The sequence below is a fragment of the Equus caballus genome, chromosome 12 (assembly GCF_041296265.1).
Source record: "Equus caballus isolate H_3958 breed thoroughbred chromosome 12, TB-T2T, whole genome shotgun sequence".
NCBI lineage: Eukaryota > Metazoa > Chordata > Mammalia > Perissodactyla > Equidae > Equus > Equus caballus.
The window spans coordinates 43,157,563-43,185,546 of NC_091695.1; the positions used below are offsets into that span (position 1 = coordinate 43,157,563).

General features: G+C 54.1%; 3 protein-coding genes and 1 long non-coding RNA gene across 5 annotated transcripts in view; 2 read left to right on the forward strand and 2 right to left on the reverse strand.

Annotated features, from left to right (window-relative positions):
* Positions 1–381: 381 nt before the first annotated feature.
* Positions 382–8,091, reverse strand: GAL3ST3 (galactose-3-O-sulfotransferase 3). The gene is made up of 3 exons (XM_001495167.6): positions 7,794–8,091; positions 4,217–4,453; positions 382–2,359 (listed from the first exon to the last, which is right to left on the reverse strand). Exons 2-3 carry the CDS (start codon positions 4,339–4,341, stop codon positions 1,189–1,191), a joined length of 1,296 nt encoding a protein of 431 aa, XP_001495217.1. The 5' UTR covers positions 4,342–4,453; positions 7,794–8,091; the 3' UTR covers positions 382–1,188.
* Positions 8,085–25,563, forward strand: SF3B2 (splicing factor 3b subunit 2). Of its 2 annotated transcripts, XM_070230204.1 has the most exons (25): positions 8,085–8,222; positions 8,359–8,948; positions 10,069–10,150; positions 10,436–11,043; positions 11,214–11,260; positions 11,564–11,641; positions 12,642–12,890; positions 13,109–13,159; positions 14,398–14,518; positions 15,127–15,227; positions 15,608–15,704; positions 15,898–15,989; positions 16,382–16,597; positions 16,752–16,889; positions 17,079–17,159; positions 17,362–17,589; positions 18,419–18,568; positions 19,234–19,323; positions 19,408–19,515; positions 20,563–20,670; positions 20,950–21,092; positions 21,182–21,283; positions 24,607–24,706; positions 24,811–24,996; positions 25,329–25,563. In XM_070230204.1, exons 4-25 carry the CDS (start codon positions 10,911–10,913, stop codon positions 25,398–25,400), a joined length of 2,691 nt encoding a protein of 896 aa, XP_070086305.1. In that variant the 5' UTR covers positions 8,085–8,222; positions 8,359–8,948; positions 10,069–10,150; positions 10,436–10,910; the 3' UTR covers positions 25,401–25,563. The 2 variants fall into 2 exon arrangements, with proteins under 2 accessions (XP_070086305.1, XP_005598379.1); XM_005598322.4 differs by lacking the exons at positions 8,085–8,222; positions 8,359–8,948; positions 10,069–10,150 and having other exon boundaries at positions 10,841–11,043; positions 11,211–11,260.
* On the reverse strand, positions 18,191–27,743 carry LOC138916753 (uncharacterized). The gene is made up of 3 exons (XR_011424125.1): positions 27,521–27,743; positions 25,928–26,121; positions 18,191–19,342 (listed from the first exon to the last, which is right to left on the reverse strand). It is a non-coding gene; the product is annotated as an uncharacterized lncRNA (long non-coding RNA).
* The window catches only part of PACS1 (phosphofurin acidic cluster sorting protein 1), a 132,589-nt gene continuing 131,607 nt past the window's right edge, over positions 27,003–27,984 (forward strand). Inside the window, exon 1 of the mRNA XM_001917268.6 lies at positions 27,003–27,559. Coding sequence (XP_001917303.2) covers positions 27,210–27,559 — 350 coding nt within the window. The 5' untranslated portion in view covers positions 27,003–27,209. The remainder of the gene's footprint in view (positions 27,560–27,984) is intronic.

Genomic DNA, 27,984 nt, shown 5'->3' on the forward strand with positions numbered 1-27,984 from the left:
CCTCCAGTCCTTCCCGTGTTTACATGTCTTGCTCCCGCGTCACTGTCTCCCCATGAGCTCCATGAGGACAAAGACCCTATCTGCTTTGTTCACCAGTGTCCCCAAATTACAGAGACGATTCTCAGTAAATGTTGAATTGAAGGAAAAGGAAGGATTTAGATTCTCTCAAAGGTAAATGAGTGCGCTGAGGTGGCCAGTCTGTGTTGGCGAGCCCAGTCAATGAACGGGTTGATGAGAGCTGTGAGCCTCTGGGAAGGGCAGTGGAGGAGCTTGATTGAGGCTGGCTTCCCGTCCTCATGGTGACAGCCACAACTATTCTCGGGCATCTGCCTCAGCCTCAAACGTGGGGAATCTGGCTTTCAATGACTGACATACAACCTGCACATTTTAAAGATATTTTATTAAAAAAAAGAAAAACCAGGGGCCGGCCCGGTGGCGCAGCGGTTAACTGCACACGTTCCACTTCTTGGCAGCCCGGGGTTCACCGGTTCAGATCCCGGGTGCAGACGTGGCACTGCTTGGCAAAAGCCATGCTGTGGTAGGCGTCCCACGTATAAAATAGAGAAAGATGGGCATGGACGTTAGCTCAGGGCCACTCTTCCTCAGCAAAAAGAGGAAGATAGGCAGTAGTTAGCTCAGGGCTAATCTTCCTCAAAAAAAAGAAAAAAGAAAAAAAGCCCAACTCAAGAACTCTTGGTTCTGGAACTCTGGGAGTAGCTTAGGTCTGTGGGGAGGGTGGAACCTGGAAGACAGACGGTGTGGGGGCCTCTGATCCCTGGGAGGAGAAGCAAGATCCTAGGGAGGCTAACAGGAAGAGCCGCCTTTCCCCAGGGCTCAGCCCCTCTCTGCGGCCTGGGCTTATCCGTTTGGAAAAGCCAAGTGGAGGCCTCAACCCCCAGTAAAAGGCAGGGTGGGCAGTTTTGGAACGGGCCTCAGACATCTAGTCAAACTCACCAACCAGTTAGGAAGGAGAAGAGGGTGGCCCGGGGTTCGATCAGGCCTATGGGCACCCTCCCCGAAGGTGGGGTTCAGACCACCCTAGGGAGGCGGGCTCAGATGGGGAGACGCACCCCCAAGTAGGGCGCTGGGCTCAAGCTCCTCGGAAGGAAAGGGCCCTGATGGGGCGGGGCCTGGAGGACGCCCTAGGCAAGACTCGGGAGGGCAGGGTAGGACCCAGACTCCCGGAGCTCAGTGGACCTGGGGGGCGCGCGGCAAAGCCCGGATGGGCCGAGGCGGAGGATTGTCCAGGACCGGTTCGGGCCGGGCGCGCACGCCGCCCCGGCGCTTCTGCTTGCGCAGCAGGTAGTTCGAGTACTGCACCTCGGGCATGGCCAGCTTGAGGCAGGCCTCGGTGGCCGGGCCGGCGCCGCCGCTGGGCAGGTCGTAGCCCATGATGTCCACCTTGCGGCTGGGCTGCCACGGCTGCAGCTGCTTGGTGCGGATCTGCGTGGCGGGCCGCAGCACCGGCTGGGCGCCGAAGCAGCGCCGCAGCAGGCGCTCGCGGGCCTCGCGCAGCTCGCGCGCCTCGCGCTCCACGCAGGCGCGGCCGACGCGGGCCACGCGGCGCCAGAAGGTGGCGTTGAAGTGGTCGTAGAGGCCGGCGTCGAGCGCGTTCCAGGCGCGCGCCGCCCGGCCCAGCGCGGCGGGGATGGCGGCCAGGCGCGAGCTGGCGGCGCGCGCGTTGAGCTTGGCGTAGAGCACGTCGTCCAGGTCCCAGGCGAGCAGGCGCCGCAGCAGCACGAGCGACTCGTCGAAGTACTCGGCGATCATGACCAGCGAGAAGACCTCCTCCACCTGGCGGATCAGGCCCGCGAGGTAGGCGGCGTCGTCGCGCGGGCTGCGCTCGTTGTCGCCACCCAGGTCGTAGGCCAGCGTGTTGTGCGCGAACATGGCGAAGTGCTCGCCGGCGCGGTAGTAGGCCTCGGGCGCGCGCAGGAAGGCCTCGAGCGACGCGTTGGGCACGCGCCGGAAGGCCGGGCAGTACTGGTTGTAGTAGCTGAAGAGCGATTCGAACATGGCGGCCGGCTCGCGCAGGATGGTGACGTAGACGGTGCCGGGCGGCATGAGGCGCGCCAGCTCGGCGCGGTTGAAGCGCAGGTGGCTGGCCAGCACGTGCGGCGGCCGCGTGGCCGGGTGCACGAAGTGCGCCGAGAAGTTGCGCGGGTAGCAGAACTGGTGCTCGCAGCTCGGGTGCGGCAGGGCCACCGTCAGGTTGTGGCGCTCGGCGAAGCGGAACAGGATGTTCTGCACCGTCGTGCCCGCAGTCTTGTGCGTCTTTAGGAAGGCCACGGTCATGTGCTTGGGGCGCGGCGGAGAGTCCCGCAGAGGCGGGCAGCTCAGAGGGAACAGCTTAGGGTACCTGCAAGGGCGGGAGGAGGGGGTGTGCAGGGAGGAGGGTGTTGAGAGTGAGCAGCTGGACCCCTGCCCAAGGATGTGGCCCCTCCTGGGCTCTACCCACAGAACAGTAGAGGGGTATGGTAGGCGGCCTCTCAGATGACCCCCAGTGATCCCTGCTGGCCTCCTGGTACTCAGGCCCTTGTGTATTTCCCCCCTCTGGAGTATGGGCGGGACTTATTGATGCCGCTAAGGAATAGAATAGGGTGGAAATGATGGGATGTCACTTGTGAGATCGCAGTATGAAAAGACTGGCTTCTGTCTTGGTGTCTCTCTCTCACTCTCTCTAGGATAACTCATGCAGGGGAAGCAAGCTGCTATTGATGAGCAACCCCATAGGGAGGTACCGATGGCAGCAGCCCCCAGGGAACTGGGTCCTGAGTCCATCAGCCTGCTTGAAGAACTGAAGCCTGCCAACAACCACATGAGTGGCGAAGCCCTTGCAATCAAGCCTTTGGATGAGACTGCATCCCCAGCAGCCAGCTTGATTACAATCCCAGGAGTGACCTTGAGCCAGAGGTACCCAGATAAGTCATAACTGGATTCCTGACCCACAGAAGGGAGATAATAAATGTTTGATGTTTCGAGCTGCTAAGTTTTGAGGTAACTTGGCTATGCAGAAAGAGCTAACTAATACATGGACAAAGGCCCTTGGGGATCCTGGAGGAATTCTACTCTACACATGGAGAAATTGAGGACCAGAAGGAGAAAAATCATTTCCATAAGTCTGGCAACTCAGATAAAGTCACCAAATCCTCTTGCTCGGTCTTATTTCTCATTTTTACCCTTTCACTGGCTCCTTACGTTGTAGATGAGTGGCATGGCTTTGAGGCAACCCATTTGTTATACGATTCTGTTAAGCCCTCTGGAGCCTCATTTATTCATTCAACAAATATTTTTGGAGCATCTACTATGGGCCAGGCACTGTTTTATGCTCAAGAACTATGATTGTATGAAAACTAGATAATAATCCTAGCCTTCATGAAGCTTTCATTTTTCTTTCCTTGTTCCTGAAACAGGGGTTTTGGGATTACAGGTGACCTGCAGTTCCCTTCAGACTTTTCAGTCACTCTCCTGTTTCTTTTCTGTCATCCTAAGCATCACATAATGAGGACAACTCCCAGCAGCTTTGAGAATACCATTGAGATTTCTGATCTGTGGCTGGTTTGGGCTCAGGATAAAGTCTGCACAGACGCACCTTCTAAAGACCAGCAAATCATCTGGCAAGGGGGACCGGGCCCATTCATTCTCACCATTCCCATGGGCAGACCATGTAGAAAATGGGGAAGTTGAGGCCCTGAAGGGTGCAGGGATTTGCTGAGTTCTCACAGTGAGCCAGGAGCAGGGTCAGGGCTCCTATTAGTTATCACATGATATCCTGTATCAGGGTGACTGGCTGGGTCACACATACCATCCTTCCCATTTTATAGATGAAGTAACTGGGGCTCAGAGAAGTGAGGGGATTTGCCCAGCACAACAGAAGGAGTGAGCAGTTGTTTGCAGTCCTTTGGGGAGGCGCTCGGAAGGTGATGCCATGAGAAGGACTCGGGCTGGATCCCTGCTTGGTCACTGACTAACTCTCTGACCTGGAGCAAGTCACTCAGCTCTTTCAGTGAAGACCAGCCCCTGCTGAGGGAGGTTGTGTGGATCTAAAGAGACTGTATGGAAATCACTTTCAGAATAGAGGGAAGGAGCAAAGCCCAGCAGAAGGTGGACTCTTCTGGCAGGTGGAAGGAACGGGAAGGAGAGCTCCCTGCTCCGTAGCTGGAGGAACCCAATTTCCCTGGGCCCCGCCCCCCTCACCGAGGCCCCGCCCCCTTACCAGCTGAGCTGCGCCCCCTGGTGGATGAGGAGGCTTAAGGTGCTACACCCCAGCACCAGCAGCAGGATTTTCCTTCGGCTCATCATCTTGGTGGCCTGCTGTAGGCGCTGGAGGATGGGTGGCATGATGGGGTACCCACCCCTGGACCAGCCAGGGCCTCGCTATCCAGGACTTCCTTCGCCGGCACTCATGGGGGCTCCTGGGGCTCTGGTAGCAGGGCCAGTGTTCCTACGAGGCCTGGCAGAAGAAGGAGGCAAACAGGTTTGCAGTGAGCAGAGGAGATGGGCTCCCGGCCCCAGCAGGACTGCTGCAAAGGAGAGCTCCAGAGGGTGAGGTGAGCAAAGAGGCCAGGAAGATCAGATTCCTACCTCCCGTTACCAAGACCCTATCTCCACATTGCTCCAGATAACTTAGTCTTGGGTGGAATTACAGGCTCTGGGGTGTGGCCAACCCTTCAGGCTGTAGCCACGCCCTCCCCTGAGCCCTGTCTCTGCTTCTCTGCCTGCCCCCAGTTCATCTTTGTCTCGTGGCCATTTGTATCTGTCTCCCCAGTAGAGTTGCCTGAGCACCAGGGCTTGGCTCGGAGCACAGAAGGCTCTTCTCCAGGACTCCTTGCCTGACTGCTTCAGCCAATGGTTGGTCTTGGCTCCCCAGAGACTGAGTTCCTCGGAAACACTGACCCAGCTTTCACCTTCTCGAGTCACTGACGTAGGGAAGGGATCAATACTTCAGGCTTACTACATGTATTACACTGTTACAGATTTAATCCCATTTAATCCTCACCACAACCCTAATATAGGTATTATTCTCCTTTTAAAGACAAGGAAACTGAGGCTCTAAGAGAGAACGCCACTTGTCTCTGGTCACACAGCTGGCATTAGCAGAATCGGGACTCAGATCTGCTCTTTCTGGCTCCAAAGTCCATGCCCTTAGACATTATGTGTGCTGCTTCCACAGGGAACTGATGTCCTCATCCCTGCCCGGGACTCTGGCAATTCAGCTTGCTCTCTGAGCCCTGAGCCCTCCTAGCTGGGCTCCTGCCTTGAGGGCCCAAGACCAATAAATCCATGAAGGAAAGAAAGGAAGGACTTGAAATCCTGGAACCTATCTGGATTCTATCCCCAGACACCTGAAACCCTGGCTGCCCCAGCAGCTGACTCTGCGTGAGAGGTGCCTGGCCAAGGCAGTGGGATGCAGCCTGGGAGGAGGGTGGGGGCGGTACAGAGGGGCTCCTGCATGTAGCCCTGCTGAGAAGCTCCAGGAGGAGGTGGGCCTCCATCCCAGGTGAGCGGCAGCAGCAAGAGGCAGGAGAAGGGCCTGGTTTCCTGCCAGTCACCTGTCCCCACACGAATGCCTTGGCTCAAGGGTAGCCCGGCCCTTGGCAGCTTCAGTGGAAATTCAACTTCAGCAGCCATGCCTGTTCCCCGGCTAAGATAGGGTCTCTGTCTCTGAGGCCTCAGCCTCCAGGTTCAGGTTCAGCTTCAGCTTCAGCCTCACATACACCCCTCTCCAAAGGGGAGGGGGAGCCTAGAACCTTATGGGCATGTGCGTGGAACTAGGACACCTGCGTCCCAGGAGGGGTGAGGTAATTTGAAAACTCTTTTGACCATCACCTTCCTCTGGGGCCCTGGACTTGGCTCCCAATCCCCCCCGCCCCATTAATCCTGGATTCCATTTAAACCTGTTTGGGTGGAAAGATGTCCTGGTTATGCCTTTCCCTTCTCTCCAGGCCCCATCACCTGGTTTCCTCCACCAGCCTACAGACAGACTTAATCTGCTTGGAGCCAGGGAGGGTGAAGGGTCCTGCCACAGAGGGCAACCAAGGACATAGCAGAGAAAGCCCAACCCCCCCCCCCCGCCGATGCACACCTTCCCTTTGTCACTCATCCTGCCTAGAGGATGTAGTGACCAAATGGAGAGTTTCCCAAGGCTGGGGGGCCAGCCTATTCCCATCTTTGCTAAACTTGCTGAAACCACCCTTTTTCTCAGAGGACCGTGGGTCAGCCAAGGAGGCCAAGCCTGGAGGGAGCTACAGTGGGCCTTTCCCTGGGAGACATTTCAACCAGGCCATAAAGAGAAGGTGACGGGATGCTTGGTGGCCCCCTCCATCCTACTCCCCTCCATGGCTTAGCCCTAGGGAGCCAGTCAGCCAGACCTGTCTGAGGTCTGCTTGGAACAGGGGGTCATCGGCACAAGAATTCCCTGGACGCCAGCATTCCAAGGTGGGCACCAGTTTCTGTTGGGCCACGGTCAGTGACGGGATGCTCATCACTTTCAGATCCAGCCCGGTCCATTTCTGAGCAGCCGTGGCTCTTCCAAAGTTGTTTCTGGGACAGCTAGGATTAGCCTGCTGCTGGTGTGCCCTTCTCAGCTTGCCTTCTTCCACCCTCCACTCCGCATGGTTGCTGTGCTGCCCTCCTAGGCCACATGGACCATTTTTCTCCATGACAGACCCTCAGGTATTTGAAAGCAGTAACCATGTCTCCTCTGGGTGGGAACTCGGCCAGGCTAGACATTCCAGGTCCCGAGAGAGGGTGCTGCTCGGACATTGGAGGAGGCCTCCCTTCCCTTGGCAAGTTCACTCCACTCTGCCTCTTCTCCATATAGAGTCAAGGCACTGGCACCCGGGAAGGGGGCCCCTGGGGCTGAGTTTCCCCCTGTAATTTCCAGGCTGGTGTAGAGTGGGTGGCAGTCTGCTGGGGTCTGGGTTCAGAGCAACTGCCCTAGCTCCTGTCCCTCACATGCTTCAGACTACTCCCCTGCCTCCCCCATGTCTTCTCCACGAAGAGAGAGTTTCCAACAGCGTCCCAGACAGGTCAGGGTGCCCAGCCTCATCAGAATATCAGTGCTAATTTTAGTCGGAACAATCTACCTCAGGCTGCTGCCCAGTTTTGCAAATTGCTTTCCTTTCTCCAGGGAACCAAAGAAGAAATGGTATAGCTAGCCAGAGCTTTGAAAACTGGCCTGGACACCCATCCACTCCCAAATGAACCCTTTTTTCTCTCCCCTCTGGAGCTCTAGGGCTAATACTGGAGCATTTAGAGGAGGAGGGGACTCTGGCCTGGACCTGCCTCTCCAGGTTGGATGACCTGGAGACTCCCTCCTTACTTGAGGATGGCACAGCCCACTGATTAGGGACACTGCCTAGGGCACTACAGAGGAAGGGGCCGAGGGCTGAGGGGGCTGCAAATTAGTGGCCCAGGAGATCAAATATCTTTCCACCTCCCTCTTTTCTTTCCTTATCCCCCCAAGTCCCAAAGCCTGTGCCAGGTCCCAACCAGCCCCCTCTCTCTGCCATCCACCCTGCACGTCATCCCTGCCTCTGAATTCCCTTCATCCTCCTCTCTCCATCACTACCCCCCCCCCCCATTCCCTCAATTTCATCCCAACCTCCCCTAGGGATCTGGTCACCATAGGGGATAGCCCAGATTCTCCCTCTCACCCACTCCCCAGGGGACAGAGCGCCCCCCTTCTCATGCTCTCCAGGCACTAGGCCCGCACGACACTCCCGCCCACTCCTCATCCCCCATCCGGATCTGGTCCACCGCCGCCCCAGGCTAGCCACTGCAGTACTCACGGCGCGCGGGCTCTGCCGGGGTGGTCGCCGGTCGCCGCTTTCTCCGAACCCTTGTCCCGAAATCCGCTGCGGGTCCGAGGGCGCCGGGGGCCCTGCGCGCCGAGTGCCTGTCGCTTTCCTCTCCGCGCCTGGATGGGATCAGGTGGCGGCGTCCGCTCGGCTCCGCTCCTCTCCGCTCTGCCCGCCGCCCGCCCCCCATCGCACACCGGAGGCGGGGCGGGGGCGGGGGCGGGGGCCCGGCCGCGCAGGGGAGGGGGAGGGGAGCGGGAAGAGGAGGGGGCAGCCCTGACTCGCAGGCTGCCAATTAACACTCTCCGGGTGGCGTCTTCGGATGCGGGCATCTTCCCTTGGCAATCTTGCAGAGACTGGACACCAACGTGACCAGCTCCTTGCCATCACTCTACAGAAGGGGAAACTGAGGCTCAGAAGGTATCTGGATACTCTGGCATTGCTGGGCATTCATGGGTCCCACTGGTCAATCTTGGGCTGGTGGGTCCTGGAGGAGTTAGAGACGCAGGCACATTTACCAGCACCCGCATGCTCCCTCCCTCCTGTCCTCTTTCAGCCTTCAGCGGAGAAGCACAGCTCCACTCGCTGGTCTAGTCCCATCTGCCTTCACACCCGTGAGAACCCCTTCCCTTCCAGCCCCTGAGGCAGCCCTCTGCTGCTGACCCACTCCTACTCTCCCCCAGGACTCCAGACCCACTCACTTCCAACCAGAGCTTTAGTGGCCCTGGGACCCCTGCCCAGGCACCTTGTACTGGGAATCAGAGGACCCAAGTTCAACCCTGGTTGAACTTCAGTCCCAGAGTCAAGAGGCAACTCTCTGGGCCCCAGTTGCTCCAAGCTCTAGAATGGGGAGCTGTTCTGAGACTGCAGAGATGATACTTGTGAAGGCTCTGTGTGAACTCCCATGGTGGGGGGAGGGGGGGGTCCTGAATTTTTGACTTCCTTCTTAGTCCTTAGCTTCTACCACCTGCGAGCTGGACAGGAGCACTTCCCAAAGTCATGCCAGACACCAAGAGCCCCACATTTAGTTCTGGGGTTCTCATGGACCCCTGCTTTCTCCTGCCCTCTTGGCCTACTATGGGAAGGGTCCTGGAGCTGGGGAAGCCTCCCAAAGCTGGGACTGGATTCCATTCTTCACCTACACAGGTAGGTATTATGTGAGGGTCCTTGTTACAGAGGAGAAGGAATGAGGACTCTCAGAGTCAGGAAAACAGCGTGTGGTCCAAGTTTGACCCTTTGGGCACATCAGCTTCATTTTGCCCCTCAGTCTTCCCCTCTGCACAATGGGAGTGTGTGTGTGGGGCTCCTACCCTGCCTGGGTCCCAGGGATGTTATGATAAAATGAGGCCCCATGTGGCCTAGTCCCTTTCTGCCCCTACCTACCTCATGCATAAGCTCTTAGTTTATCCTGCCTCAGAGACCTCCATCCCTGTCTCCAGCATATTCACATGCCTTGGGGCCTCCAGCCTCAGATGACCTGCCAGCAGCTCTCTGGTTACAGGGAACAGAAAGACACTTCCTTTGGGTCAGGAATGGTTCTGCCTGAGTGGGCTGACAAGCTGGAGGGGAGGGCGCCACAGTTCTTTCATCTGTCCTTTCTGGGTTTAGTTTCTTCTCTGAGAGTGTCAGGACACTGGGATGGTGGTGGTGATGGAAGGGGTAGGGGCAAGGTTTGGGGAGGAGTGAAGAGAATTTCCTAGCCAGGGCTAGGATGTGAGCAACATTCGTGGCCAAGTCCTTTTCTCTCTCTCCTAAACCTCACCTTCTCTGTATCTGGCACCCCATTTCCCCCCCTGCTCCCAGCTACTTCTCTCTTGGGGGTAGTCAGTGAAATGGAGCATGCTAGAGAGCAGGTCTGAAGGGTGTGGGTGTGTGAGGAAAAAGAGACCATTTCACTTGAGTTTCCTGGCTTTCTTACCCAACACGCACATACACACTCACACAGGCAGTGAGCCTGGCCGGCAGTGAGAGGGCAGAGCTAGAATGGGAGAGGGACCTCAGAGCTAGTGGCAGAGGTGGAGAGAGAAACTGAATTGACAGGGCAGGGCAGGGAGAGGTGGAAGCTAGGCAGGCAAGGGCACCTGCCCATCCCTCCCTCAGGGGCACAGGCCACTGGTGGGGGCAAAGAGGCGCAAGGCAGTGTTGACTCCGCCTGTAGGCTGGTGGGGATGAGAAAAGAAAAGGTCCTGAGTTTATTTCCAAGACTAAAGAAGACGCAAATCCTGTCACCGGAAAGACTGTTCCACTTGCTTTTTTTCCCTAATAGTCTTCTATTGAGCGCCTCTTGAAGGCCAGGTGCTGCGAGACAGTAGAAGACCAGGTCCTTCCTCACGTTCTTGGGGATGGAGGTGAGGAGGAGGGGCAAGACTTCAAAGCATTTGGTGGAGGTTTGAACGTGTTATGGGAACGCCTAGGAAGGAAAGGAAAGCGGGAGAAGGCTGAGCGGAGACGACATTTGAGCCAGCCTGGAAGGTGGAAAAAGGGGCTTTAGTGTGGTCCTCCCCCCAGGTTGGCGGCTGGAGCTCAGCCCGGGCGGGTCCGCTCCTTTCCCGGCTCCGATCCCCTTTCAGCCCATTCATCCTTGCCCGGGCCGGGGGTGGGCGGGCAGACAATCAGACACTGTTTTATCACAGGCATCGGCTGCAACCTCCCGCCTGGCGCCCGCAACGCGCGGCCGCCGAGGGAATGAGTCCCTGGGGACTCCCTGGGAACGTAAGCGTGCGGACCTCTCACGGCCAAGCAGGCAGTCGGGCCCGGAAGGCTAGCAGCCTGCGCTCCATCAGACGCAGAAAGCACGCCCTCCGGGCGGGACTAGCTTTCCCCGCAGCCCCGCCCCGGCTCCCGCCCCCAGTGTTCCCGGGCCTCTGGCCGCGCACGGTCCTCCGGGAATTGGACCAACAGAGGCCGTGCCTGCATACTACAACTCCCAGAAGGCTGCGCGACCAGGCCGCCTAGGGATTGCCGCAGAAGGCCGGGGGTGGGCCTCCAGCTGAACGGCCTTCCAACCCCCGAGCGGACGTGGCGTACGGCGCTGCCGGAAGTTCCGGGAAGCTGGCCCTGCGACTGGCCCGAGCTTCCGGGTTGGTCGCGCGCCTTCCTGCGGCTAAGATGGCGACCGAGCATCCTGAGCCTCCCAAAGGAGAGTTGCAGCTGCCGCCGCCGCCGCCTCCTGGGCACTATGGCGCCTGGGCTGCCCAGGAGCTTCAGGCCAAATTGGCAGAGATCGGAGCTCCGATCCAGGGTGAGAAGCACGGGAGGTCAAGAGCAGGCAGCGTAGGCCTGCGGGGAAGCGGAGCCGGTTACCCCGGAGACCCGGGGGTGGGGGGCGGAGGCGGGCCGCTGGGGCCTGACGAGGCCCGCTTGTTCTGCACGGCCTGCCCTACCCCATTGATCCTGTCCTTTGCCCAGCAGGGAGTCGCGAGGAGCTGGTGGAGCGGCTCCAGACCTACACCCGCCAGGTAAGTGTTGGCAGCGGGACGTCAGGATAGATCGAGCTTCTGGAGGAGGCCTTCATGACCCCTCGCGACGCGGTCTTCGTTCTTTATGTACCTCAGCATAGCAAGTGGGGGCTTGCTCTTTTTGCCGGTTTTTGCTTTTACTTATTCTGTTGTAATCGCTTCTATGCGTATTGGTCCTCTCCGGTGCCTAACCCGAGCTCTGGCAGACAGGCACTGGGCAAATTTTGTTGAATGGATGGGAATGAACGGCGTTTAATGGAACAGCTCCTCTTGGACTGACCTAGAGTCCTTTCTCTTTTGCAGACTGGCATCGTGCTGAATCGGCCGGTTCTGAGAGGTGAAGATGGGGACAAAGCTGCCCCTCCTCCTATGTCAGCACAGGTAAGGAGGTTGTTCCATTTTATAAGATCTCTTCTGCTCAGGGTAGCCCCTTCTCTCACATGCAGCGTACTGGGGATGCAACTAGCAGGTTGGGCAGGGGCGTACTGCGATGACAGAATGGGAGCTCTTCAGTTCCCCCATGGTCCTGATCTTGCCCCTTTCCCAATGTTTGCTCCTCCAAATTCTATCACTTAAGATTCAGTTTAATATTTGGAAGACTGACTTGATTCTTTGCCAGCTGGAAGTAATCACCCTCTTCTTTGCCCTTCCAGGGCACAGTTCCCATGTATTCAGTGAGACCTTAGAGCTCACACCCTGATTTTTTATTTTTATTTTTTTAGATTTTTTATTTTTTTCCTTTTTCTCCCCAAAGCCGTTCGGTACATAGTTGTATATTCTTAGTTGTGGGTCCTTCTAGTTGTGGCACGTGGGACGCCACCTCAGTGTGGCTCGATGAATGGTGCCATGTCCCTGCCCAGGATTTGAACCGAGGCAACACTGCGCCGCCTGCAGCAGAGCGCACGAACTTAACCACTCGGCCACGGGGCCGGCCCCTCACACCCTGCTTTGATTTCATACTTTCTACATTTACTGAGTCATTGGGGCACACTGGCTCCTGTTTAAGTCCTCTCTACTTCCATGTCCTTTCTGATCCAGGATTTGACTCTTTTTCTCTAGAGCAGTGGCTCTGACCTGGGGTCCCTTGACTTCTGTGTGGGGGATGAGGAGTCTGTAGATGGTTTTTAGAGGTGTCCGTGAATCTCCTGAAATTGTATGCAAAGTCTGCGTTCATGTTTTTCTGGAGAGAGAGCTTTCATTGGTTGGTGTCCCAAAGTTAACATCCTCTTTTCTTGATATGGCTATAGAGTATTCTTTTCTTGAGTGCAAGAACTGTGTGTCATTTGACTTTGAAGTCCAGCACCTGGCTCATAGTAGATCCCTAGCAAATGTCTGCAGTAGATAAATGCTTCGTAGTTTATGGTCCTATTTTTTTCCACAGCTCTCTGGGATTCCCATGCCACCACCACCTATGGGACTCCCTCCTCTGCAACCTCCTCCACCACCCCCACCACCTCCACCAGGCCTTGGCCTTGGCTTTCCTATGGCAGTTGGACCCCGCCCACCAAACTTGGGGCCCCCGCCTCCACTCCGTGTGGGTGAGCCTGTGGCACTGTCAGAGGAGGAGAGGCTGAAGCTGGCGCAGCAGCAGGCAGCCTTGCTGATGCAGCAAGAGGAGCGTGCCAAGCAGGTAGGCCAGGTGGCAGTCTGCGCCTGGGTCTCATCAGGGTCCTGAAGGGGGAGTAGAGCCTCAGAGAGAGCTGGATTGTGGAGCCAAACCTTCTGGCAAGGTCTGGACCAAAGACTGGATCTTAGGCCCTAGGCTGGAAGAGGACCCCAGAAAGCAGAGTTGTGGCAGACTGCCCTGAGGGGTATTGGTGCTGGTATGAGCTTGTTTTCTTTTTTAAGCAGGGGGATCATTCACTGAAGGAACACGAGCTCTTGGAGCAGCAGAAGCGGGTAATGCCCCTCATCCTAACCTTTTGACCCCACGGTCCAGTCTGTTGACTGTCACTTCTAGTGCTTGGTGTCCAAAACAAGGTGCACCATTCAAGTTTTCTGTGGAGGTTACCTCATTCTCAACTAAGTTCCAGTATCTCCTAAATAATTCTCTCTTTCCTGTAGCCCAGGGGTTGGTAAACTGTGGACTGTGGCTTGTTTTTTATGTCCTGTGAGCTAAGAATGGTTTTTATGTTTTTATTTTTATTTATTTATTTTTTTGAGGAAGATTAGCCCTGAGCTAACATCTGCTGTCAATCCTCCTCTTTTTGCTGAGGAAGACTGGCCCTGAGCTAACATCCGTGCCCATCTTCCTCTACTTTATATGTGGGACGCCTGCCACAGCATGGCCTGCCAGGTGGTGCCATGTCCACATCCAGGATCCGAACTGGCGAACCCTGGGCCGCCAAAGCGGAACGTGCAAACTTAACCACTGTGCCACTGGGCCAGCCCCATGTTTTTTATGTTTTTAAAGGATTGTTAAAAAATGAAAACAAAACCAAAATATACAACAGAGTTGGTGCAATGGCTCCTGAAGCCTAAAATATTTATTGTCTGGCCCATTACAGAAAAAAGTTTGCTGACCCCTACTAGTCTTACATGTTACCATTTTAGTTATCTTGGAGAGGACTCGGGGCTAATTTAGTCATTTGAATCAGATTTAGACTAAGTGTGATAGATATAAGATAGGGAATGATCCATAAGACATGCAGGCCCAGAGGTGCATTGTATGGGTTGTTACCCAGTGGGTACTCAGGAGTATTAGAAAATAAGCATTAGCAGCAGCAGACATGGAAATGTTTATGAAGTACTGTCTTTGCTCAGGTGGTGCTAGATCTTGAGGGGTACATATCAGAAAAGAATTCATTGTTCCTTAGAAATAACTTTATCTCTTGGGGAAGAAAACTCTTGTTAAAAAATAAAAGGCAGTGTTTGGCTAAATATTAAATTCTCTGCTAGAAACTAGCAGTTTCCCAGGGTTTTTCTTGGTGTTACTTCTGGGGGTTTTCCTTTGTGATTAAGAGGGCTCCTCCATTTGGATCAGTAGCCTGGAAGTGTGGGGGTGTCAGAGACATCAGAACTCGAGTGGTACCTGATTCTTCTTGGGCCTGTTACCGGGTTGAAAGAATGCATTGGCCAGGGGCTGCCTGCCAAACGGATTTCCAAGCCTTGTCTCCACTCCCACTTCCCTCGTGTAGGCAGCTGTGTTGTTGGAGCAGGAGCGGCAGCAGCAGGAGATTGCCAAGATGGGCACCCCAGTCCCTCGGCCCCCACAAGACTTGGGCCAGATTGGTGTTCGCACTCCCCTGGGTCCTCGAGGTAAGACCCTGAAAATGGAAGGGAAAGGCAAGGAAGGTGATTAAAAGTTTTGGTATTTAAGTATACATCACAGAAAAAATACACGTATCGTAAGTTTGCAGTTCAATGAAGTTTCATAAAGTGAACACATCCATACAACCAGCACCCTGACCAAGAAGAAAAACATTGCCAGCACCCCAAGAGACCTCCCAGGCTCCCTTCTAGCCACCCCTCCCCCGAAGGGTAACCGTCACCCTGACTTTTAGCAAGGAAATACTTCTTATTTTTTAAAATTTTTATTTATTTAAAAAAGATTTTTTTTTAAAGATTGGCACCTGCACTAACATCTGTTACCAATCTTTTTTTTTTTCTTCTCCGCAAAGCACCCCCCAGTACACAGTTATGTATTCCAGTTGTGAGTGCCTCTGGTTGTGCTATATGGCATGCTGCCTCAACATGACCTGGTGAGCAGTGCCATGTCCGTGTCCAGGATCCGAACCGGCAAAACCCTGGGCTGCTGAAGTGGAGCGTGTGAACTTAACCACTCGGCCATGGGGCCGGCCCCAGGAGGATACTTTTTAGAATGAATCTTTTGTCTCTTCTGACATTGGATTTCTTTCTCCTCTCAGTTGCTGCCCCGGTGGGCCCCACCCCAACTGTTTTGCCCATGGGAGCCCCGGTTCCCCGCCCTCGTGGTCCCCCACCGCCCCCTGGAGATGAGAACAGAGAGGTGAGACTGGTGATTTCTTCCTAGGAACCGGAGAGTGTGGTTTAGAAGGGGACTATTTCTGGACTTTTAGAAAATCCAGCGAAGAGAAATCTATTAGAGAAGGATTCTGAGAGAAGATGGGAGGGCTTCTGGGGAGAGTGGGACAGCCATACTTAGTTCCGACATAATTAGGTAGGGCAGGAAGTAGGGCCTGGAGACATTTCTGGGGCATGGTTCTGGGGTTCCCTCTGAGGCCTGCTGAGGGATCATTGAGTCCAGTTGGTGTTGTCTGCTGTCTGCTGTTTACGTCATCTGGCCTGCAGCCTTTCTAGTACAAGAGGTAGGAGTTGTAGGAAAGAGGGCACTGAGCGCACCCCCTCTGCCTCTGTTGTCTCTGGCAGATGGACGACCCCTCTGTGGGGCCCAAGATCCCCCAGGCTTTGGAAAAGATCCTGCAGCTGAAGGAGAGCCGCCAGGAAGAGATGAACTCTCAGCAGGGTGAGTGTATCCTCGTGTCCTGAGGGCTGCAGGGACAGAACCTAGAGAGGCTGAGGCCGGGTCTGCATTCCTCCTCCCTTCCCGAGGAGGGTTTCAGAGAAAAACCGGCTCTTGCTAAAGAGGAGTTACTGTGAGCGAGTGGCAGGGCACTGAGTGGCGGGAGGAGACTGATGGCTACCTTCTTCCCTTACAGAGGAAGAAGAAATGGAAACAGATGCTCGCTCCTCCCTGGGCCAGTCAGCATCAGAGACTGAGGAGGACACAGTGTCCGTATCCAAAAAAGAGGTATGGGATGGAGCTGGGTCTGGAAGGAATTGCAGGAGATGGGGTTTGGGCTCTAAAATAACTCCCATTCTTAGTGTTCCAGAAGTAGTAGCAGCTGTTTTGTGCCACTTCCTGTCCTAAGCGTCTTGTAGATATCTTTCATTCAATTGCCAGTAAATCCCTTAGAGTTCTGAGTACTATGCATGCCTGCATTTTACAGCTGAAAGAGCTAAGGTTCTGAGAGGTGCAGTAGTAACCCAGAGGCACACAGCTTGAGAGGGGCAGAACTTCGGAATCTGACTTCAAGGCCTGTTTTCTCAGCCACTTGGGGAAATTGGGTGAAGAGATTAGGGGTTGGGGGCGGGCATGGTGCTTGGATGCTCTAAGCTAGTTGGTTTGCCTTGTTTTGACAGAAAAACCGGAAGCGTCGGAACCGGAAGAAGAAGAAAAAGCCCCAGCGGGTGCGGGGAGCATCATCTGAGAGCTCTGGGGACCGAGAGAAAGAGTCAGCCCGGCCCCGTGGCTCTGACTCCCCAGCGGCTGATGTTGAAATTGAATATGTGACTGAAGAACCTGAAATTTATGAGCCCAACTTCATTTTCTTCAAGAGGATTTTTGAGGCTTTCAAGGTACAAGGAGCAGTGTGCTCTGAAGGGGCAGAGCTGAGCAGGGAAGGGGCAGGAATGGGGAAGGAGCGAGGTAAGAGGGGCATCTTTCCTGTGCCGGGTTCAGGAGCTAGGGAGGGGCCCAGTGTGGGGGTCTCCACGTTGTCTGCCTCCTCAGCTCACCGATGACGTGAAGAAGGAGAAAGAGAAGGAGCCAGAGAAACTCGACAAACTGGAGAACTCTGCAGCCCCCAAGAAGAAGGGCTTTGAAGAGGAGCACAAGGACAGTGATGATGACAGCAGTGATGATGAACAAGTGAGGCCCACCCCCTCCTGTCGGGGAGACACGGACTCTGGGGACAGGTGGCTGAGATGCATCCAATGAGGGACTGTGGTGAACTCTTGCAGGAGAGAGTCCCTTTGGTGGCTGAAGTTTTGGGGTGAGCTTGGCAGGCTGATTCACACCTAAGAGTCCTGCTCGAAAGAGATGATTGTTCTGTTCTAGGAAAAGAAGCCAGAAGCCCCCAAGCTGTCCAAGAAGAAGCTGCGCCGAATGAATCGCTTCACTGTGGCTGAACTCAAGCAGGTGAGACCTGAGATGCTCCAGCAGGCCCTGGAGCCTGGGAGACCCCACGAGGAGCTCCTCGAACACCGCAGTGGGGTTTTGCTTTGTGGGGGAGAGCTTTGAAGGAGGCCTGGGTGACTTAGGGTCCTTTGAGGAGGAGAAGGGTAAAGCTTTAGACCTGAGTGGTTGGGGCTTTCTAGAGGTGTGTTGCTGTGTCTTCCAGCTCGTAGCTCGGCCTGATGTTGTGGAGATGCACGATGTGACAGCACAGGACCCCAAGCTCTTGGTTCACCTCAAGGCCACTCGGAATTCGGTGCCCGTGCCACGCCACTGGTGTTTTAAGCGCAAGTACCTGCAGGGCAAACGAGGCATTGAGAAGCCCCCCTTCGAGCTGCCAGACTTCATCAAACGCACAGGCATCCAGGAGATGCGGGAGGCCCTGCAGGAGAAGGTGAGGGCCTGGCTGGGGCTCACTTCTGCCCTGGGGGATCCACGTCCTTAATAGCAGCCTGCTTCCGAATCGGGATCCGGTTCCCAGAACCCACCCACTCGTTAACTGTCTTATTATCCATTCTGCAGTTTGGAACTAGTCAGCAGTGCATGTGACACAGGAAGGGCAGTGGGGGAAGGACATCAACACAAGAAAGGCAGCCCTCACTCTATGATCAGAGCTAGTGCTCCTGCCCCACAGAGGCCGAGACTTCTGGCTCGGAGTGGCTCCGTTTTCCCCTTGTCTCCTCGTCCCCTCTGCCTGCACTTTCCCAGCTCTCTTTGATCTGCACACGGTGACTCCTTTCCCTGCAGGTTGCTTTTGGCTGTGTGTAGTTCTCTGCCCCTAAAATGAGCCTGGTGCACTTTATGGCTAGAGCTTCATGGTGGTTGTGTAACTTCTTAAATTTAGAATTTTCAGTTAAATACTTTGAGTAGGTAACACTCGCGCGTACTGCAAAAATTCAGGAGGGACAGAAGTACATGGTGAGAACTCTGCCTCCCAGTTAGACTCCTGTCACCCAGTTCTCTCCAGAGGCAACTAATGAGAGCAGTCTCTTGATCAGATGGCTTAAAAAATATTTATTGATGCGCATAGCTGAGGATGATACACCTGTTTTGTTCAACGTGGATTATGTAACTTTGAGGGGTTTGAGCAGGAAGGATTTGGGTGACTTTCGGAATGAGATAAACGAGGTTTCATTTAATCTCTTTTGGGAATGGGGAGCCAGATGTATTCAGAGTCACATTTGGTGACTGCCTTTTCTGGTGTGTCTTCCGCCACTCTCCAGGAAGAACAGAAGACCATGAAATCAAAAATGCGAGAGAAGGTTCGGCCCAAGATGGGGAAGATTGACATTGACTACCAGAAGCTGCACGACGCCTTCTTCAAGTGGCAGACCAAGCCAAAGCTGACCATCCACGGGGACCTGTACTATGAGGTCCGGGAGGGGCCTGGGAGGACCGGCTGGGCTTTGGGTCGTGGCTGCGTGATTCGTGGTTGGCAGGACTTCCAAAGCTGGCACAGCAGCCAGTCCCCTCAGCCTCAGAGTGTCCATTAATTCCCTTGGACGGGATGGAATTTGGATCTTAAAATGAGGCGGTTTCCTGGAGGAGAGATGCAGACCATGTCTTCGAAATGATGATTATTTATGGTGGGCAGTTTAGGGACAGGGGGCCAGGTGGCAGATGCTTTTAGGAAACAGTTAATATTGGAGGTGGGAGAAAAGTTATTTTTTTTTCGGATCCTTGAAATATCAATCACCATGATATCGTGGAGGTTTGAGGTGAAAGGACCTCGGAGATCACCCTGTCAGATGCCCTCGTTTTCCAGAGGAGAAGCAGGTCCTGAATTTGGCTGTGTTCTCACAGGGGTTAATGACAGCACCGGGAATCTTGCTGTCCTCCTCCTTCCTGGCCTTTGTTCCTTTCCCTGCTTAGCCAGGGAGAGAAGTGAGGAGACTCTCAGTGGGAAGCAGGCAGCCTCAGCGGGATTTTCTATCTGATGTGGACGGGGACTTCTGTCTTTGTTCTCCTGTCCTCTCCCCATTGAGCTCCCAGCGTGTGTCTGGCATCCACAACGCAGCGGGCTCTGCTTTTTCCTCAGGGGAAGGAGTTTGAGACACGACTGAAGGAGAAGAAGCCAGGAGATCTGTCTGATGAGCTAAGGATTTCCTTGGGGATGCCAGTAGGACCAGTGAGTGCCGGCTACCTGACTGGGGAAGCAGAGGGAGACAAAGGGAGAGGGTTGGGCGGATGCTATCTTCTCATTTTCCTGCAGAATGCCCACAAGGTCCCTCCCCCGTGGCTGATTGCCATGCAGCGATATGGGCCACCCCCGTCGTACCCCAACCTGAAAATCCCCGGGCTGAACTCGCCCATCCCTGAGGTGAGCACCGTCTTTTTCATTCTTAGCTGCCTCTGCCTTTTAACTAGAGGATGATTTGATTTTTTCCCCCTTCTCTCGCTTGTCTCGTTTCTCTCATTTCCCTTTCTCTCATCTCATGTGTGTCTTTTTTTTTTTTTTTAGAAAAAGTAATGGTTTTTGTTTTAAAAAAAACCTGACATGCTCATCATAAAACAGTCCATCAGAATTGACAAATACAAAGATGAAAATAAATCACCCACAGTTTCACCACTTAGAAATAACCAAATTTAACATTTGGTGAATGTGTTTCCAGGTAGTTCTCCGATATATATGAGTGGACAGATAGAAATAATTTTATCTCAGGAATGGCATCAAACTAATTTTTAGATAAAAAAACATTAAATTTAGGGGCCGGCCCTGTGGCCGAGTGGTTAAGTTCGCGCGCTCTGCTTCTGTGGCCCAGGGTTTCGCCAGTTCAAATCCTGGGCACGGACATGGCACCATTTGTCAAGCCATGCTGGGGTGGCATCCCACGTGTCACAACTAGAAGGACCCACATCCAAAAATATGCAACTGTGTATGAGGGGAGGGGCTTTGGGAGAAAAAGGAAAAATAAAATCTTAAAATAAAAAAGCGTTAAATTTTAAAAAGTTAACAGACAACAAAGTCATTAAAGTGAAAAAGTGATTGTTAAATTTCAGATAAAAATTTCTGTCCATTAGGGGAAACAGATTCTAAAAGCTTTCCAGAGTTAGGAAAAATCAGTAAGCAATTGGGGTCATGTTCTTCAAAACACACAGTTCAGTTGCAGATGGCACAGACGTCTACCTCGAAGGCTGAGGTTATTAGCATACTTTCTGCCTCCCTCCTCCCCATCCCATTGCCTCCAGATTTTTGTTGCTTACTACTTTTGCCTTGTAATGCTTCATAACGTTTAATTCCTCTCTGAAATCTGTCCAGAGTGCCCAGGTGTTAGTTCTGTACTTGGGAGCGTGACTTTTCTCCAGGACTCCGCTGTTTGTGTTGGAGCTCACCTGTGGAACTGACCTGGCATTCCCTCTCTTGCAGAGCTGTTCCTTTGGGTACCATGCTGGTGGCTGGGGCAAACCCCCAGTAGATGAGACCGGGAAACCACTCTATGGGGATGTGTTTGGAACCAATGCTGCCGAATTTCAGGTATGGGCGTGGCTGGCAAGCTTGGTCTTAGTTAAGGTCATGAAGCTTAAGATGGTTGGTTTATAGCGTCATTATCAGGGAGCTGGGTGTTGTGAAGTTTCGAAGTCTGAAAAAGAGCATGCATTTTCCTGAGATGTGATCCAAGCTCCCCACTAGAATCTGAGCTCTCTGTGGGCAGAGATTATTGTTTGTCTGTTTACGCTTACATCCCTTCAGCTTACAATAGCTTCAGTAGATGCTTAGTAAACGTTTGTTGAATGAATGAGTGATCTCTTTCAGACCAAGACGGAGGAAGAAGAGATTGATCGGACCCCTTGGGGGGAGCTGGAGCCATCTGATGAAGAGTCTTCCGAAGAAGAGGAAGAGGAGGAAAGTGATGAAGACAAACCAGATGAGACAGGCTTTATTACCCCTGCAGACAGGTGGGGGAAGCAGAGTCGGCCTCTCTGAAGTGGTCTATTTGTCTTTGGGGGCCTTCTCTTTACCCCAGAGCTTGTTCCTCTCTTCACAGTGGCCTCATCACTCCTGGAGGGTTCTCGTCAGTGCCAGCTGGAATGGAGACCCCTGAACTCATTGAGCTGAGGAAGAAGAAGATTGAGGAGGCGATGGACGGGTGAGGGAACCAGGCAGGGCTGAGAGGGAAGGCCTTCCTCTTCCCTTTAGCCTCTAGGTTGGCTGGCTGACTTTTGTCATCTGCCTGCCCCTTTTAACAATTACTGAGCACCAGCCGTGGGCCAGGCACTGCTCTAAGCAGTGAAGAAGACAGGCGAGGCAAACATCTCCTCAGAGAACAAGGTAATTTCAGATGTGGATAAGACAGTGAAGCAAAGGCAAGTGGGTAATGGGGTGTAGAGGGGTTTGCGTGGCAAGGAGGCCTTTGGGAAGGCCTCACCTAGGAGGAGGTGTTTGAGCTGAGAGCTGAATGTCAGCAACGAGCCAGCCACAGGATGATCGGGGCAGAAGGAACTTTAAGTGCAAGCAGTGCACGGGGCCCTGAGGCCGGCGGGGGCTTGCATAGCTGTGCATTTTGAAGCTCCCTTGTTAGGTATGTAAACCTGTAGGATTGGTAAGTCTTCTTGATGAATTGACCCCCTTTTCACGAGATGATCTTCTCTTTGTCCATTCTGTTCTTTGTTCCCTTTTTCCTATTTTCCTATCTTTTGGATTAAATATTTTTTATGATTCCATTTTATCTCCTTTGTTCACTTATTACCTGTAAGGCTTTGCTTTGTTATTTTAGTGTTTATGATGTCCATCTTTGTCACAGTCTCCCTTCAAGTGACATTATACCAGTTTGGGATAGTATTAAAGACCTTACAGGCGTGTAGTTCTCTTCTCTCCTCCCAACTTGTGCAGTATCGTCATACATTTTACTTTTATATATGTTCTAAACCCTACACTATGGTTATTTGTTTAAATGGTCAATTATCTTATAGAGAGATTTAAATAATAAGAATCAGATATTAACCCAGGTAATTACCCTTTCCAGTGTTCTTTTGTTTCTTTGTGAATATCCAGGTTTCCATCTGGTATCATTTTCCTTCTGCTTGAAAAGCTTCCTTCCGCATTTCTTGTTGTGGGTCTGCTGGTCATGAATTCTTTTAGCTTTCGCAGTCTAAAAAGGTCTTCGTTTGTGATTGCTTTTTGAAAGATTTTTGCCACATACAGGATTCTAGGTTGACAGTGGTTTTTTCTTTCACTACTTTAAAGATGTTGCTCCAGTGTCGTCTTTGTTGCATTATTTCTGATGAGAAATCTTCTGTCTTCCTTCCTTTGTTCATACATAATGTGTCATTTTTCTCTGGCTGCTTTTAAGATTTTCTCTTTATTGCTGTTTGGAACAATTTGATTATATGTAGTGCAGTGTATTGGTGTAGGTTTTTTTCCTATTTCTTTGTTTGGGGCTTGTTAGGCATCTTGAATTTTGCATTTATAGTTTTTATTAATTTTGGAAAAATTTTCACCATTATTTCTCCAAATATTTTTTCTGTTCCCTTCTCTTTCTCTCTCCTTTGGGAACTCCTATTATACACATATTAGATCTCTTGAAATTGTACTACTGCTCACTGATGCTCTGTTCATTTTTAAAATCACTATTCTCTGTATTTCATTTTAGAAAATTTCTATTCCTGTGTCTTCAAGTTTGCTAATATTTTTTCTGCAATTTCTGATCTGACATTAATCTCATCCAGTGTAGTTTTCATCTTTAGCAGTGTGATTTGGGTCTTTTTATATCTTCTGTGTCTCTTATTTAACTTTCTGAACATATGGAATACAGTGACAGTAGCATTTTAATGTACTTGCCTGCTAATGCTAACATCTGTGCCAGTTCTGGGTTGATTTAAATTGATTCATTATTTTCCTCATTAAGGGTTGTATTTTCCTGCTTCTTTGCATGCCTGGTAATTTTGGATTGGATGCCAGACTTGCTGAAATGTCCCTTGTTGGGTCCTGGACACTTCTGTGTTCCTGTGAATCTTCAGCTTTGCTCAGGGATACAGTTAAGGAACTTGGAAACAGTTTGATTCTTTGAGGTCTTGCTTTTCAGGTTCCTTAGGCAGCTCTGAAGCAGCGCGCAGTCCTCTCTGCTGCTGAGGCCCAAGACCCTCTGTATGCCCTAGCCAGTGCCCAGGAGGGTTTTCAGTCTGGCTGGTGGGACTGGCACTATTTCCAGTCCTGAGTGAGCGGCAGGCACTGTTACCACTAATCTTTTCGGGTGGTCCTTTCTCTGAGCTTGGTGCTTTCCTCCTCACGTGCGGTACTCACTTGAGTACTCGAGGGTGACCCTCCGTAGGTGTCTTGAGTTCCTGAGTCTCTGTGCTGCCTTCACCTCTCCAGCACTCTGTCCTGGGATCTCCAGCCGCCTTGGTCTCCCTGCACTTTCAGCCTCTCCCTTCAACTCATGGAGTCCTCTGGGCTCTACGTGGTTCCCCTCCACCCCCTCGCTCAGTGGCCTGCGAGCTCTCTCAGTGCAGTAGGCTGGGCAGTTGAACGACTCCATTTGCTGCCTGTCTCTCGGGAATCACTGTCCTTCGTTGCCTCATGTCTAGTGACTTGAAAACTACTGTCTGATATATTTTGCCCATTTTTTGGTTCTTTCAGGTGGGAGAGTAAATCTAGGCCCTCCTGCTCCTTGTCTGGAAGCAGGAGTCTCAAGTTTTGCATATTCAAGGAAGAAAAAGAAGGATACTGTGGCTGAGTATAGTGAGCAGGGATTAGGTAAATGACCAGATTTTGAAGCCTTTAGGTCTTGGTAAGGAGTTTGGGTTTTATTTAAATGATGATCGAAAGCCTCAGTGGGTTTTGAGCAAAGGAGGGGCCGGATCTGAATTCTCCTTTAAGGCGTTTGCCTTGGCTGCTGTGTGAGAATAAACTGTCACTTCTTCCAGGGGGAGAGGTGGAGATGAAGCCCTGGTCTGGGTTGATATTGGTGGATTTGTTCTTGTGTTTCCAGTGGAGTGCTTGAAGTGGGTGGTGAGACTGGCTGTGGATGGCTCCCGCACCATTGCAAGGAAGGGCTAGGAGTTTGAGTTCTGTGTGTTAGAACTCCAGGCACGGCTTTGGGCTTTTTTCTCTCCTGCTAGCTTCTCCGTACCAAAGTTCTTCCGGAAACTTTCAGCCTCTGACTCTTAGCCCTTCCTTGCATGTGGGACTCTTGGTCTCTGATCCCCTAAACTTGATTCAGGGGACCCCCTTAACTCACTGTCTGTACTCCTTCCAGGCTATATTCCCTGGAATCAGCAACCCCTCCCCCCAACTCAGTTCTTTCTAGGGGTTTCCCTGACCTGCGGAAGTTTCTTGAGCATTGTTTTTCCCCTAAGTGTCTCAGAATCTCTCCAGGGAGCTGAGTGGAGGTGCTGCCCATGCTCCTTTTGCTTCCCCTCCAGAGACCCTTTCGGTCTTTGTTTTTGGGCTTGACCTCCTTGTCCTTTGCAGAAGTGAGACCCCTCAGCTGTTCACTGTGTTGCCAGAGAAGAGAACAGCCACTGTCGGGGGAGCCATGATGGGATCGACCCACATCTATGACATGTCCACGGTAAGCACTTGGAGGACACTGCTTTTGGGGGCTGGGAAAGGGGGCACATGGTAGGTCTTCAGAGCCTCTCTTTAGAGATGATAAGGCTCTGATCCCTTTGCCAGGTTATGAGCCGGAAGGGCCCAGCCCCCGAGCTGCAAGGTGTCGAAGTGGCCCTGGCACCTGAAGAGTTGGAGCTGGATCCCATGGCCATGACCCAGAAGTATGAAGAGCATGTGCGCGAGCAGCAGGCGCAAGTGGAGAAGGAAGACTTCAGTGACATGGTGGCTGAGCATGCTGCCAAACAGAAGGTAGGAGCTTACACGGGAACCCGTAGGGTGAGAGCCAGGGACCAAGGACTCCTTTTTCAGTGGAGTGGTGTCCTCTAGTGGTTAAGAGTCAGGGAGGAGGACTCAGTGCCTGCTGCCCTGAGCTTCCTTGGGGCTGGAAACCTTAGAAACTCTCCGGTGAGCTGCTCTCTTAAAGGATGATGAAACTGAGGCACAGGGAAGGGAAGGAGCTTTGCCAAGTCTGAAAATCTAGTTTCAGCACTTCTTCCACAGACCTCTGTGGCTGTCAGGCTGCCCACTCTTGTTTTGGGGATCAGTGAGTTGTTTAACCTGTTTTTCTCTCTCTCTTACAGCAAAAGAAACGGAAAGCTCAGCCCCAGGACAGCCGTGGAGGCAGCAAGAAATACAAGGAGTTCAAATTTTAGGTTCCCTCACACACCCAGCCCTCCTCCATTAGGCCCTTTGCCTGGACACCTGGGCTTCACACATGGGTCCCCAAGAGCTGACTCTGCCACAATTCGCAAAGGCTTCTCATTTCATGTTCTTATTTTAGACCTGTTTTGTAAATAAAGCTGTTTCCCAAGGAAAGAGATGAATATGTAACACTCCTGATCTTCCTTCCTTTCCTTTTAGTCCCCTCCTGCAAAAGGGCTAAAACAGCCTTTTTCTACAACTTCAGGGCTGCCCTAGTGACCAGGGCATGCACCTGCATCCCATGTTGCAGTTGAGACTGGTATGAAGCCAGCCAGGCTGAAACTGTGTGTTGTACCACTGCCGCCTTCCTAGGAAGGCTCTGGGAAGTGCCTCAAGGTCTGCTTTGACCTTACTACGTTGTCCTTGGGGAGTAAAAATAGCCAGCTTAGCGCCCTGGCTGTGCTGAGGAAGTACAGTGGGCTTGGGAAGTAGGCCAGGTCAGGCCTTCCTAATAGACCAAAAGAGTCCAAGTCCTTACCTGGGAGAGAACACGGCTCAAAATCGAGATGGTCTTGAGTCCGTGTGAGCTCCTGGGTGGTTAAACCAACCAGTCTCCAGGTTTTGGTGTGTGTGGGGGGCTTGCTCTCCAGGTTCTGGTTCCCCATCCCAAGAAGTCTTCCTGGCAGGCTAGACTGCACTGAACCGCTGGGTCCAATAGGCATTTTGGGAGTGCTGGGGAGAGAAGTCACAAACTGCTGTTGTACCACCGGTGTTGGTGTAAGTGCACCAACTGGGGTGGCGACGTGCGAAAGCTCCAAGATGGTTTCTGGAGGAGGGAATGTGGCAGTTGAGCTAGGCCTTGGAAGGAACAGAATTTTAGGAATTTAGTAAGTGATGAAGCAGAAAAAACATTCCAAGTGGAAGAAATTGAGGGCCAGGACGGGGGACGTGGGACTCTGTAATGGTTCTTTAGAGGAAGGGGGCGGTAGGGACAGAAAAGGAGAAAGGTGGGTTCCAGATGGGCCAGGGCTTAGCTTTATAATTCCCCCCGTGCAAGGGCATTTTGGACTCCAGGTCCCTGAGTCTGCCCACACTGGAGAGAAGCAGGGGCGGAAACTTCACGGCCCGGGGGCGCCCTGGCTGTGGCTGCTGGCTCATCACCTCGGTTGCTGATCGTGGCGAAGAAACCCCGGGCGGACAGCGGGGGCCAGGGGGCGGTCGGGAAGCTCGCTTGGGCCCGCTGCGGGTTCTGCCTGGGCTCCGCAAACCCGAGGGGGCCGAGGCGCGCTCCCGCCGCGCTCCCTCCCTGCCGGGGCCGCGCCCCAGAAAAGCGGGATTTCCGCTGGCCCGGCTGCCGCCGCCGGCGAGAGAACGATGGGAGAGGGGAGGACGGAGCTAGCTGGCTGCCGCCCGCGCGCAGACTTGGGAAGAGTCCGGCCGAGCGCGCGCCGGCCGCGGACCCCTCCCCGAAGAGCGGCGGGCGCGCGCCCACAGGCGGCCGGGGCGCGAGCGCGAGCCGGGGCCCCGCCCCTCGGGGCTGGGTGGGGCGGGCGCGAGCCGGGGCTCCCCGCCCCCTCCCCGGACACGCCCACCCAGTGTCTCGGCGGCGCGAGCCGCAACAGGCAGCGGCGGGCGAGCGCGAGGACCGCGCGCCGGGAGGCCCCGCGCGTGCGTGCAGCCTCTCGCTCGCTCGCTCGCGCGCTCGGGCGGGCGGGCTGAGGAGACGAGCCGAGCCCCCGCCGCCGCCGCGGGAGAAGGCTGGGCGTCTGCTCGGCGTCGCGGCGATCCCCGCAGCCCCGCTCCCCCACCCCGGCCGGGCCATGGCGGAACGCGGAGGGGCGGGCGGTGGTCCCGGAGGCGCCGGGGGCGGCAGCGGCCAGCGGGGCTCCGGGGTCGCCCAGTCCCCGCAGCAGCCGCCGCCGTCGCAGCAGCCGGCGCCGCAGCAGCCGACGCCCCCCAAGCTGGCCCAGGCCACCTCGTCGTCCTCGTCCACCTCGGCGGCGGCCGCCTCCTCCTCGTCCTCGTCCACCTCCACCTCCATGGCCGTCGCGGTGGCCTCGGGCTCCGCGCCTCCCGGCGGCCCGGGGCCAGGCCGCACCCCCGCCCCCGTGCAGATGAACCTGTACGCCACCTGGGAGGTGGACCGGAGCTCGTCCAGCTGCGTGCCCAGGTGAGCGGGGGGGCGGCAGGGGACCGGGCCCTCGGGGCTGCCGGGCCGGGTCGGTGGTAGGCCCCCGTGTTCCCGAATTCCTCCCGGTCCCATCGTCCAAGGGGGCGCCCCCCACTTTAGGTCCCCCTCGCCCCCGCCGCCTGACTCCTGCCTGGCCTCCCAGGACTCCGCCTGCGGGGACCCCGCCCTCTCCTGCAGCCCCACCTTCTGCCTCCGGCCGGGACCACCCTCTTCCCCTCCCCGATCGGGGCCTCCTGGGCTCCCAGCCCTGGGCCTCCTCCGTTGATCTGACCGAATCCGGCCTTCCTGACGGTCAGTTTCCCCGCGTGAGTCACAGACTTTCCCTGCCTCGCCGGCGCCCGTGGGCTGTACATATGTTACATAGATGTGGTATAGATCGCTCTTGATATTGTTTCCCAATACAC